This window comes from Saimiri boliviensis, chromosome 12 (genome assembly GCF_048565385.1).
Source record: "Saimiri boliviensis isolate mSaiBol1 chromosome 12, mSaiBol1.pri, whole genome shotgun sequence".
NCBI lineage: Eukaryota > Metazoa > Chordata > Mammalia > Primates > Cebidae > Saimiri > Saimiri boliviensis.
Window position 1 is genome coordinate 8,746,013 of NC_133460.1, and position 12,751 is coordinate 8,758,763.

A 12,751-nucleotide genomic window follows, 5' to 3' on the forward strand; every position below is an offset into this window, starting at 1 on the left:
AGGCTAAGGCAGGAGCATTGCTTGAACCCAGGAGGCAGAGGTTGTGGTAAGCCAAGATTGTGCCATTGCACTCCAGCCTGGGCAACAAGAGCAAAACTCTGTCTCAAAAGAAAGAAAAGAAAAAAAAAAAAAGACAGGGGTCTGACCTTGTTCTTCCACATCTGTAACCCGGGTATGTCCATCAGAGCCACATTCTCTGCTGTCACTACTGGGCCCCCTGCCTCCCTGTGCCCGCCTCTCAGAGAAGCCTGAACGCAGGCACCTGATTCAGCAACTGTTATTTTATTGTGTTGCTTTCAGGGGAAAGTATGAATGCAGTGCCCGCTACCACAGATGATGCAGTCAAGTGTCCCACACTTGCGGAAGTCACAGGGGTCAGCACATCCGGAGTGTAATCGAGATGGTTTGGCTTCGTGTCCCACCCAAATATCACCTGGAACTCTAATCCCCACATGTCAAGGGAGGGACGTGGGAGGAGGTGATTGGATCATGGGGGCGGTTTCCCCATGCTGTTCTGGTGAAACTGAGTGAGTTCTAATGAGATCTGATATTTTTAAAATGTTTGGCAGTTCCCTGCTTTCTCTCTCTCTCTCTTTCTTTTATCTCTCTCTCTCTCTTTCTCTCTCTCTCTTCTGCCACCATGTAAGACATGCCTTGCTTTCCCTTCGCTTTCTTTTTTTTTTTTTTTTTTTTTTTTTTTTTTTTTTTTTTTTTTGAGACGGAGTTTCGCTCTTGTTACCCAGGCTGGAGTGCAATGGCGCGATCTCGGCTCACCGCAACCTCCGCCTCCTGGGTTCAGGCAATTCTCCTGCCTCAGCCTCCTGAGTAGCTGGGATTACAGGCACGTGCCACCATGCCCAGCTAATTTTTTTGTATTTTTAGTAGAGACGGGGTTTCACCATGTTGACCAGGATGGTCTCGATCTCTCGACCTCGTGATCCACCCGCCTCAGCCTCCCAAAGTGCTGGGATTACAGGCTTGAGCCACCGCGCCCGGCCTCCCTTCGCTTTCAACCATGATTGTAAGTTTCCTGAGGCCTCCCCAGTTTTGTAGAACTGTGAGTCAATTAATCCTTTTTTCCTTATAAATTACCCAGTCTCAGGTGTTCTTTGTAGCAGTGTGAAAATGTACAAATAGAGAAAATTCATAACAGATGTGGGTAATGCTATAAAGATAACCTGAAAATGTGGAAGCAGCTTTGGAACTGGGTGACAGGAAGAGGTTGGAGCAGTTTGGAGGGCTCAGAAGAAGACAGGAAGATGTGGGAGAGTTTGGAACTTCCTAGAGACTTCTTGAATGGCTTTGAGCAAAATGCTGATAGCGATATGTGTAAGATATATTGCCGAGTCGCAATGAGGAAACTGAGGCCGGTATATATAAAAATGGGAAAATCGGCCGGGCGCGGTGGCTCAAGCCTGTAATCCCAGCACTTTGGGAGGCCGAGGCGGGTGGATCACGAGGTCAAGAGATCGAGACCATCCTGATCAACATGGTGAAACCCCGTCTCTACTAAAAGTGCAAAAAATTAGCTGGGCATGGTGGCACGTGCCTGTAATCCCAGCTACTCAGGAGGCTGAGGCAGGAGAACTGCCTGAGCCCAGGAGGCGGAGGTTGCGGTGAGCCGAGATCGCGCCATTGCACTCCAGCCTGGGTAACAAGGGCGAAACTCCGTCTCAAAATAAATAAATAAATAAATAAAAATGGGAAAATCAAGCCGGGCGCGGTGGCTCAAGCCTGTAATCCCAGCACTTTGGGAGGCCGAGGCGGGTGGATCACAAGGTCAAGAGATCATGACCATCCTGGTGAACATGGTGAAACCCCGTCTCTACTAAAAATAGAAAAAATTAGCTGGGCATCCTGGCTTGTGCCTGTAATCCCAGCTACTCAGGAGGCTGAGGCAGGAGAATTGCCTGAACCCAGGAGGCAGAGGTTGCAGTGAGCAGAGATCGTGCCATTGCACTCCAGCCTGGGTAACAAGAGCGAAACTCCGTCACAAAAAAAAAAAGGGAAAATCAATTTATTCAGCAATTTATTCAGCTCCCGGGTGAGGTTCTATGGTCCGGGACATGGCCAGAGAAGTCACGCTTAACCTCTCAGGGCCGGGGGTTTTTTGGGGGTTAGAAGCAATTGATTAGATATTGGGGAAACCAAGCATAGGCAGTTTCATCGGTCGTAGGGAGACAAGGCCCGGATGGGGCGAGCCGCTATAGGTAAGGAGGTGAGACTTATTGAGAGGTGGGCTGCCATTGGGTAAGGTTTGGCGGGATGTCTTAAATTTTCGTGGGTCCAAATGCATAGTTTATTGCTGAGAGTGCAAGTTTAGGGCTGAGGTCCAAATGCATAGTTTATTGCTAAGAGTGCATAGTTTGGCCGGGCACGGTGGCTCAAGCCTGTAATCCCAGCACTTTGGGAGGCCAAGGTGGGTGGATCACGAGGTCAAGAGATCGAGACCATCCTGGTCAACATGGTGAAACCCCGTCTCTACTAAAAATACAAAAAATTAGCTGGGCATGGTGGCGTGTGCCTGTAATCCCAGCCACTCAGGAGGCTGAGGCAGGAGAATTGCCTGAACCCAGGAGGCGGAGGTTGCGGTGAGCTGAGATCGCGCCATTGCACTCCAGCCTGGGTAACAAGAGTGAAACTCCGCCTCAAAAACAAAAACAAACAAAAACAAAAAACAAAAACAAAAAAAAAACAAACAAACAAACAAAAAGAGTACATAGTTTAGGGCTGAGGTTCAAATGCACAGCTTAGTGCTGAATATAGACCTGGGGGCAGAATGCAGAAGTGGGTGAGGGGGAGCCCACATGGAGAAGCCAGATGCTGAGTAATGTGTCCTGGCTGATAACTGTTATCAGGCACGAAGAGGGGTGGGTGTTGTCTGTCCGGCTCCCATCGAGGCCATCGACCTTACAATATGGAGAATAAAGTCCAGGCTGAGGGGACATCAGATGGAGATAAGGAACTTGCTAGGAATTGGAGTAAAGGAGACTTGCTATGCTTTAGCAAAGGACTGGTAGCATTTTGCCCCTGCCCTGTGGTACTTTGAACTTGAAAGAGATGATTTAGCTTGTCTTGTAGTAGAAATTTCTTTTTTGGAGGGCGGGGGTAGACTGGAGTGCTGTGGAAAGATCTTGGCTCACTGCAACCTCGCAGTCCCTGGTTCAAGTGATTCTCCTGACTCAGCCTCCCGAGTAGCTGGGATTACAGGTATGTGCCACCACACCTAGCTAATTTATATTTTGTTTTGCTTTTTTGCTTTGAGATGAAGGTTTGCTCTTGTTGCCCAGGCTAGAGTGTAATGGCAAGATCTTGGCTCACTTCGATCTCTGCCTCCTAGGTTCAAGCAGTTCTCCTGCCTTAGCCTCCCAAGTAGCTGAGATTACAGGCGTGGACCACCTTGTCCAGCTAATTTTATATTATTAGTAGAGACAGTTTCTCCATGTTGCTGGGGCTGGTCTTGACTCCTGACCTCAGGTGATCCACCCACCTCGACCTCCCAAAGTGTTGGAATTACAGGTGCGAGCCACTGCACCTGGCCTGCTTTTTGTATTTTTAGTAGAGACAGGGTTTCATCATGTTGGCTAAGATGGTTTCATCTTGAGCTCCTGACCTCGTGATCCACCTGCCTTGGCCTCCCAAAGTGCTGGGATTATAGGCGTGAGCCACCACTCCCCACCAGCAGTAGAAATTTCTAAGCAGCAAAGCATTCAACACGTGATCTGTCTTTTCCTGAAACTGTATGCTTCTATGCACTCACAAAGAGATGGTTTAGAATTAGAACTTACATTTAAAAGGGAAGCAGACTGTAAAAGATTGGAAAGTTTGCAGCCTGACCATATGGTAGAATAGAAAAACCCATTTTCTGGAGAGAAATTCAAGTTAGGCCCAGGACCCTGCTGCTTTGTGCAGCCTTGAGACATGACGGCTGTGTCCCAGCCATTCCAGCTCCAGCTGTGGCTAAAGGGGGCCAAGGTACAGCTCAGGCCATCGCTTCAGAAGGTGCATGTCCCAAGCCTTGGCAGCCTCCACGTGGTGTCGGGCCTGCAGGTGTGCAAAAGATAACAGCTGAGCTTTGGGGCCTCCACCTAGATTTCAGCGATGTAGGGAAGTGCCTGCACCACCACGTAGAAGTCGGCTGCAGGGGCGGGGCTCATGGAGAACAGCTGCTGGGGCAATGCAGAGGGGAAATGCAGGGTTGGAGCCCCCACACTGAGTCCCCACTGGGGCACTGCCTACTGGAGCTGTGAGAAGAGGACCACTGTCCTCCAGACCCCAGAATGGCAGATCCACCAAGAGCTTGTACCGTGTGCCTGGAAAAGCCACAGGCACTCAACACCAGCTCATGAAAGCAGCTGCGGGGGCTGGACCCTGCAGAGCCACAGGGGCGGAGCTGCCCAAGGCCCTGGGAACCGCCCCTTCATCAGCGTGCCCAGGATGTGCGACATGGAGTCAAAGAGATCATGTTGGGCAGAGCGGCCCGACCAACATGGTGAAGCCCCATCAGTACTAAAACCACAAAATCAGCCAGGCTAATTTCAGCTACTCCACAGGCTGAGGTAGGAGAATCACTTGAGCCTGGGAGGCGGGGGTTGCAGTAAGCCAAGGTCACCCCATTGCACAAGGCAACACTCCATCTCAAAAAAAAAAAAAATAAATAAAGGTGCTTGGCAGTTCCCAACGCCCCGCTTCTCCTGCTGCCATGCAGAACGTGCCTTGCTTCTCTTTCACCTTCCCTTGTGATTGTAAGTTTCCTCAGGCCTCCCCAGCCATGTGGAACTGTGAGTCAATTAAACTTCTTTCCTTTATAATTACCCAGTCTCAGGCATTCTTACAGCAGTGTGAAAACGGACTCGGTGGCTCAAGCCTGTAATCCCAGCACTTTGGGAGGCCGAGGCGGGTGGATCACGAGGTCAAGAGATTGAGACCGTCCTGGTCAACATGGTGAAACCCCGTCTCTACTAAAAATACAAAAAATAAGCTGGGCGTGGTGGCGTGTGCCTGTAATCCCAGCTACTCAGGAGGCTGAGGCAGGAGAATTGCTTGAACCCAGGAGGCGGAGGTTGTGGTGAGCCGAGATCGCGCCATTGCACTCCAGCCTGGGTAACAAGAGCGAAACTCCGTCTAAAAAAAGAAAAAAGAAAAAAGAAAACAGACCAATACAGCAACGAATGAGCCTTGTCCTGGGAAAACCACCTTTGTGATCATAGTATCTCCTCTGCCAGGTAAGTTTAAGAGTTTTATTATGATGCCCTTGTGACAGTGCCAGGTCAGAGCTGCTGCAGGAACTGCCAGGCAGGGGGCTTGGGTGTGTGGAGGGGGGCAGGGCACAGCAGAGCTGAGGGAGGGGTCAGGGTGGGTTTGAAGTTAGGGGGAGGGCAAAAGTGGCATCAGAAGCTTCACTGGGGTTCAGAGCACTGCTGGGCTGTCAGCTCCTCCATCCCCTCAATGGGATTCCTTAGTACTGAAAAAGGACCCGAGGAGCTCTGCCAGAGAGCAGCAGAAACTCTCAAACTTTTCCCAGAGGAACGTCACCATCTTCTGCAACCAGGCCACAAAGTTCTGCCACCAGGTCTGCAGCCGCTGCATCATGGCCCGGAACCATCTCTTGACCATGTCACAAAAGCTCTCCTCCGGCTCCTGGGTTTTGGGATCCTGAACTTCCAGAACAGGCGGTCTGTTGCTTCTGCGCCGTACTGCATCCGTTTCTCCTTCAAGTAGAGGAGTGAGCTCCTGTGGAATGCGGGCACCGTTCAGGATCTGCAGGTGGGGGTGTCAGCCCCAGGCCCTGGCCACACCCAGGCCTCTCAGCCTTTTCCTGAGTCTGGGAGACGAAAGCCCACGTGTGTTGGTTTTGCAGCCACAGCCCCATGGACAGGAGGGACTTTTCCAAGAGTTCCGTCCTCTCCACTCCCCTCCGAGGCAGTGACACGCTGGCTGTGTCTGCTTGGTCACCATGCCAGGGCCCCCATCGTGGCTTGAGTTGAAGGCAGGGCTCTGCCACTGTGTGCTGGAGGAGGCTGGGGGCAGGTCCCAGCTCCGTTGTCACTCCCAGCCCTCCACCCCCAGCTCAGGGGCTGGGCACACCCTGCCGACACCAACATCAAGACAGGGCAGGGGTCTGCCAGGTGCGGTGGCTCACAAATGAAATCCCAGCCCTTTGGGAGGACAAGACAGGCAGATCAAAAGGTTGGGAGTTCAAGACGAGCCAGGACAACATGGTGAAACCCTGTCTGCACTAGAAATAGAAAAGAAAATTTAGCCCGGCATGGTGGTGCACGTCTATAGTCCCAGCTACTGAGGAGGCTGAGGGAGGAGAATCACTTGAACCTGGGAGAGGGAGGTTGCAGAGAACCCAGATCGCTCCATTGCACTCTAGCCTGGGTGACAAAGTGAGACTCCATGTCAAAGAAAAGACAGGGCAAAGGTGAAGGGAGGAAAGGCACACAGATGGGTGCCTCATACTCACAGGCTGCTGTCCCTGAAAACGATCCTTCGCAGTGTCCAAAATGCGCTCTTTGATTTTGTCCTGGGGAGAGGAGGACACAGTGTGCTCAGGCTGCTCCTGCCGCCCCCTCCTCACTGTGGCCCCCACTGCGCCAGGGTGATTGTCAAGGGGACCCAGAGCCCAGACCTAGTAACCTGTGGAGCCTGAGACCCAGCGACTAAGCTTGGTGGACGGGGAGGCTGTGGCTCACCTCCAGATCATTCATGCTCGACTCCACCTGTAAGGAACAAAGCACATGGTTCCAGGCCCAGCCTCCGCTGCACCCAACACCAGTGAGTCCTCACGCCCCGCCAGTCCTCAGCTCCCACATACCCAGAACTGGGTCCAGCAGGGTCCCAGGGCACATATGCCACCCCTGTCGTTTCCTCAAGGAGCCCTGGGGCTCGGATGCCTCCCTTAGTGTCCCTGGGGGTCCAGATCCCCCACCCGTGCACTCACTGCCACTAAGGTGCAAGCCTTTGCCCAGGGTAAGGATGAGGGAGCCTGCGGGTCCCTCTTCATCCTTCTCACCCTGAGCTCCCCACAGTGTGGAGAGCCTGAGGGCAGAGACATCTGACCTGATGATTGAGGGAAAATCCACCCACCTGTTCAGGTTTTGATACCTCATTTTTCATGGTGTCAGTAAATTCATCTATCATCTGATGCTGTGAAGAGAGGGAGAGTTGGCATCAAAGGGCCTGATCCTTGTCCCTCCCGAGTTCCAGGTGCCCACAGTGTTCTCAGTGTCACATACTTAGCCCCAGACCTCTCACCCCTGAGCAGACGTGCGGAAAAGCATTACCATGTCGGCATTCAGTTTCTTAATGTCATCAGGCAGGATCTGCAGAAATAATGGTGACACTCAGGCCCCATGTGTAACCTAACCCTTTCCCGCAAGAGAAGTTACACACACACACACACACACACACGACAGGGGTGCGGGATGAGAGGAGACGCCACTCCCAGGAGCCCCTCACAGCCCGGAGAGCCCAGGGCAGGGGCAGGCAGGGCTCTCCTGGAAACCACTCAGAGAACCCTCCTCTCAGGGACCAGCTCAGCTGCGCAGGCCCAAAGGCAGGGCCCGCATAGGCCTGGGTGACCCTTCCTTCCAAGAGCAGGACTTGTGTGACCCTGGGGTGTCTCCCTGCACACACACCCTCCTCCATGCACACACCCGGGGGGATGGGCGCTGCCCTGGAGCAGGCTGGCTCAGCTGGGATTCCCACAACCACTGTGGTCCCAGGTGAGAGGTGGCCAAGAAAAAACTTTTAGGGAGGTCACAGTGGCCATTCCTCTCTGAGGAGCTGATGAAGATTCAGGGGTGCCAGGTAGGTCCACCCTACAACCTGCCACTCTTTCCAACTGCCAACCTGCGCCCACAGTGCCCGGGCCATTCCTTCCTGCAGAAATGTGGCTGCACCTGCAGAGGCAGGAGGCACCACACAGACTCCCCGCTGAGCCCCCATGTGAAGGCCCTAGTCTGGAGGGTGACATGCCGGGTTCCCCGACCGCGGAGCGGTGAGCTTCACCACAGATTGCACAGGGCCTGGGAGGTGTTCTGGGCAGGGCAGCTGTCTGCACACTTGGAGGCAGTGAAGGTCCCATCCCGCCAGCCCCACTTCCCACGACACAGGGGAAAAGCAGCCACGTGCCGGCCTGTGGGAGCCACATGTCCTGCGGGTCCCTGTCTTGAACCTGGGCCAGGCCACAGCCTTGAAAACTCCATTGTCACGGGCCACAGAGTTCCCTAGAGGGTCTGGTGGGCCTCGCATTTAGGATGGGGCAGGGGTAGAGGACGGGAAGTGGGAGGGAACCCAGGAAGGAAGGAAGACGCACCCAGGCCCATGCCCGGGCCCTGCTCTCGGGCCTGCCCAGCTGAGCCAGCTCCTGCGAGGAGGGTTCTCTGAGCGGTTTCCAGGAGAGCGCTCCCTGCCCGTGCCCCGGGCTCTCTGGGCTGTGAGGGGCCCCTGGGCCTGGTGCTTTCTCTCATCTGCACCCCTGCCCTTCTCCAGCGCCCCTGACACACACGTCCTCCAGCGCCCCCGACAATACCCTCATCCCATCACTGTCCTGTCACTCGGCGCCCCCGACTGAACCTCACACACAGGCAGCTGGGAAATACTTAGGGCACACGCGACCTTACGGTGTCTTTTCAGACAAATCCACAAAAGCACACGCAGCTTCTCACTCACCTTTGCGAAGCACATGGCGGCCAAGAGTTCCAGGAGCCAGGACCTGCTGGTGAGGGACAGGTGTGAGGAAAAGTGTCTCAGAGAAGCGCCCTCCTCCCCAGAGGGTCCTCACCTTCAGAGACCCCAACTCCGCACCCGGGATGACCCAGCACCACTGAGACAGTTGCCTTGTGTAGCCAGCCTGGCACAAACTCAGCTGGTTTTATTGGTGGAGGGGGAGGAATGGGTGGAGCCTCTCCCAGGGCAGGAGGCGGGGCTGAGTGGCTGAAAAAGAGACAGACAGAGACAGAGACTCACCTGAGAGAGACAGTGGTCTGCAGTCCCTGGGAGGGATGAGGTCCGTCCCTTGCTGTGGTCCTGCACCCTCTGAGCTGGGGTGGGATATCTGAGCTCAGGAATGGGCTGCTTCTCCCACCCGACTGCCTGAGACGGGGAGGGACAGAGGCTGGGGAAACTCCCGGAGCCCAGGAAGGAGACCTCAGCCATGTGGACTCTGAGGACAAAGGAATGTGGGCACTGTCCTTGCCTGAGGTGTGCCCTGACTCCAGAGGGCCAGAGAAGCTTCTGGATGAGGAGGCAGGACCTGCCAGACCTAAAAGGAGGCCCTGGAGGGCAGGGGCCTGTGCAGGTCCAAGGGGCGGCTAGTGGTGATGAAGATCTACCTGCGGGACAAGATAGGACCCTCTGCAGGGTGCAAGGCGTCCCACTGACCGTCTGAGCTTGGCTGGCCAGGCTCTCCTGACCCCTTCTGGGCCAAGGGAAGGCCAGCGGGGGCCGAAGGTCACTGGTGCCAGCAATCCTGCGGCTCCCCTGCCGGCTTCTCTAGCCCCACGGGTTCTGACCCACCAGCCTGGCTGGGCCTCCCACCTCCTCCTCAATCCCCACCCTGGTGGCCAAGCCTCCCCTCCCCCCAGCTGAGCACAACCACAGCCTTGACCTCGGGATGGCTTCCTGGGGCTGCCCTAAGGCAGTAGCACAACAAGCGGCCCTGACTCAGGACATCTCTTCTCGCACCGTCTGCAGGCTGGAAGTCCAAGGTCAGGGTGGACGGTGCTGCGTCCTTCTGAGGGCGAGGAGCTGGGATCCTGTTCCGGCCTCTGTCCTGCCCTTGACCATGGCCATCTTCATCTTCATCGTGTTCTCTCTGGCTATGACTGTCCACACTTCCCCTTTTCATAAGGACACCAGTCACATTGAAGTAGGGTCCACCCCAGTGAACTCATTGTCCCTTCACCGCCTCCATAATGACCCTGTTTCCAAATAAGGGCACATTCTGAGGTCCTGGGGTGAGGACTTCAGCTTGGACACAATGTATCCCATTGTATTATCAAAGGGGCCCTGGAGAGACAGAACCTGGAAACCACGCTTTCCTGGGGAAATCTTCACTTGGGTGGACTAGACACTGGTTGTCACCTGCCTGCCACTCGGGAGTCCATTCCACTGCGTGCAGCCCCCTCTCCACAGTTAGGAAGTCCAGATCTTTCCCTGAGCCATCTCTGAACTGTAGAGTGGGTGAGAGAAGGAAGCCACTGCCGCACCAGCTCAAAGTCTTGCTCTAGGCTTCAGCTCCAAGAGACTGTCTCTCGCCCGGCAACCCTAGCCCCTCCGTGACTCTCACACAGGCCACCATCCAAAGGCATCTTATCATCCATCCAGACTGTTAATGGTTTTTATGGCTTTATGGTGACGTGATTCACAGGCAATGCAATTTACTCATCAAGCTGTGCGATTCAAAGCAGAGAACTGTGTGACTATCACCACCACCCGTTTGAGAACATTTTCATCATGTGAGAGAAATTCTGCCCTCTGAGACATCACCACCAATCCTCATTTCCATGGACAACCACTCATCTACTTTCTTTCTTTTTTTTTTTTCTATTTTGAGATGGAGTCTTGCTGTGCTGTCTAGGCTCAAGTGCAGTGGGACGATCTCAGCTCACTGCAAACTCTGCCACCTGGGTTCAAGCAATTCTCCTGCCTCAGCCTCCCAAGTAGCTGGGACCACAGGCATGTGCCACCATGCCCAGAAAATATTTTTGGTGGAGATGGGGTTTCACCATGTTGGTTGTAGGAAGTAGAAAAGTTCCTTTTAATAGTTTCCTTTCTTGTTAAAGAGTAGGTGTGCTAATAACTTTGTTAAGCTATTAGCACACCTGCTGTGTGTACGTGCTGTATATCTGTGTTGTACCTGCTCACAGGCATGTCCCAGCTCTCCATTGCTTTTACCTCTTTAGAAAGTTTGACGTTTTTAGCCAATCGGGTTTTAGTTTAGATTGTGAGGTCTGACTCCAGCCAATGGAGATAAGACACAGCAGTAAGGATGACCCCAAATGGGTAAGGGATAAATTTGTGTGTTTTCCTTTGTTCATTGAGCTCTCATGGCCTGATGGCTAGCGAGGGTACCCTTCCTGAAGTCCAGGAAGTAAAAATTATGTTGCTGAAAGATCCTCTGTCTCAGTACTAATTTTTCTTTGTGGCACCCAGCATCTGTTACCAACATTGATCAGGGAGTCTCGAGCTCCTGACTGCAAGTGATCTGTCCGCCTTGGCCTCCCAAAGTGCTAGAATCAGAGGTATGAGCCACTGTGCCTAGTTATGACTTTCCAGTCATTCTGATGTGGAATAGTCTAGAAGAATAGTTCTAGAAGCAATCATTTAGATCCTCAATCTGTGGGGAGTGGGGACAGGGTGAACAAGGTGGCCCCAGGTTCCACCCACCCCTCACTCTAGAACTAGGGCCACCCAGGAGTGCTGAGGAGGCAGTGACTGCGCCTGAGCCAGGGCTGGTCCCCGTCTTTCCACCAGCGTTGAGTCGATGGGATCCACGCTGTTCTCTCCAGGGAGCAAGCAGGGAAGGGCTTCTTGGGGATAGACTGTGTAAGGTTGACTCAGGATGGAGAGACAGACCCATGGTCAGGTTTAGCAAGTTTATTTTAACCTGCCAGGCTGTCTCAGCACAGGCAGTAAAGGCAGCAGCCTGGCTTAGACTAAGGGGTTACAGAGAGGGTTTGCAGGTAGCTGGGTGCTATTCTAAGAAAAACCGCAACTTGGTTCTCAGGGGCTGACATTCTGTTTACTTGGGTTAACATGCCGAGTTTCAGAGCTGGGTGCGACCACATCCTGGTGCCCTGTTCACCAGGCTTGAGGCAGTTTTTGTTATGAGCTCGGCTTAGCAGCGGAGAACGGGGAGGGGGTCTATGCACTTGCCTTGCTGTGACCCTAACAGAAGGGTGCCCAGTTGAATGGGAGGCAGTTCTGAACCCAGGGAGGCTGGGTGGCCTGGAGGGGAAGTGGGGTGACTGGAAACGAGGTAAACGGAGTCTGGAGAGCAAGGGTCTTCCCTCCAGTCACTGATGCCAGCACCCAAGACGTGGCACCTGGGTCCTCAGGGTGGTCTCTGGGCTGGGTCCGAGGCTGGGTCTCGGGTCCCCACCAATGTGGCAGTGACTATAGGGGGGCATCGTGGGAGCAGGTGGGAGAGGGGCTGGGCCCAGCTTCGCAGTCAGGCCGGTGTTCAAACGATCCAGGAGCGCCAGGCACAGCGGGCAGGAGGCGCGGGGCTGCGGAGAGTCTCCGAGAAAAGCCGGCTCTTCCCGGAATAGGACGGTCTTGCGGGGGCAGCGGGCGCGGGGGACAGCTGTTTCCCTCGTGTGACCCAGTGGGCCCGCCCTCCTCGCCGCCCCTCCCCGGGCTCAGGAGCGTCCGACCGCCCCCTGGTGGCCACAGGGAGGGAAGGACGGGGGCGGTGACTGACGCGTGGTCTCCGCGTGCGGGCTCCGGAGGGGGCGCGGGGAGCGCAGGACCCAGCTGAGGCTGAGCACAGCGCCAGGTGCCACCAATTCCCGCCGCCGCCGCTCCGGGAGAGATCCGCGCTGCTTAGTCCACGCGGGAGCCCCGGCCCCTGGGAACAGGCAAGGGGCCTCCGCAGCTCGTCACAACCCCCACCCAGGTCCAGCGGCGGGTGACTCGGCGGTGGAGGGCGCTGTTCCGTCCGGATGGGCCCCCCATCAGCGGGAGGCGACACCTCGCACCGGCAGGGGCAGGAGGAGCAGCGGGAGGGGCGCGGGCTGCG

General features: G+C 54.8%; 1 protein-coding gene and 1 long non-coding RNA gene across 4 annotated transcripts; one reads left to right on the plus strand and one right to left on the minus strand.

Moving 5' to 3' along the window:
• Nucleotides 1–5,135: 5,135 nt before the first annotated feature.
• Nucleotides 5,136–11,124, plus strand: LOC141580533 (uncharacterized). The gene is made up of 2 exons (XR_012512707.1): nt 5,136–5,225; nt 5,525–11,124. It is a non-coding gene; the product is annotated as an uncharacterized LOC141580533 (long non-coding RNA).
• IL32 (interleukin 32) lies at nt 5,214–8,871 on the minus strand. 3 transcript variants are annotated; one of them, XM_039477719.2, is made up of 7 exons: nt 8,792–8,871; nt 8,680–8,722; nt 7,290–7,328; nt 7,093–7,152; nt 6,699–6,725; nt 6,470–6,529; nt 5,214–5,733 (listed from the first exon to the last, which is right to left on the minus strand). In XM_039477719.2, exons 2-7 carry the CDS (start codon nt 8,692–8,694, stop codon nt 5,446–5,448), a joined length of 489 nt encoding a protein of 162 aa, XP_039333653.1. In that variant the 5' UTR covers nt 8,695–8,722; nt 8,792–8,871; the 3' UTR covers nt 5,214–5,445. The 3 variants fall into 3 exon arrangements, with proteins under 3 accessions (XP_039333653.1, XP_039333654.1, XP_074237805.1); XM_039477720.2 differs by having other exon boundaries at nt 8,680–8,725; XM_074381704.1 differs by lacking the exon at nt 8,792–8,871 and having other exon boundaries at nt 8,680–8,785.
• Nucleotides 11,125–12,751: the final 1,627 nt, after the last annotated feature.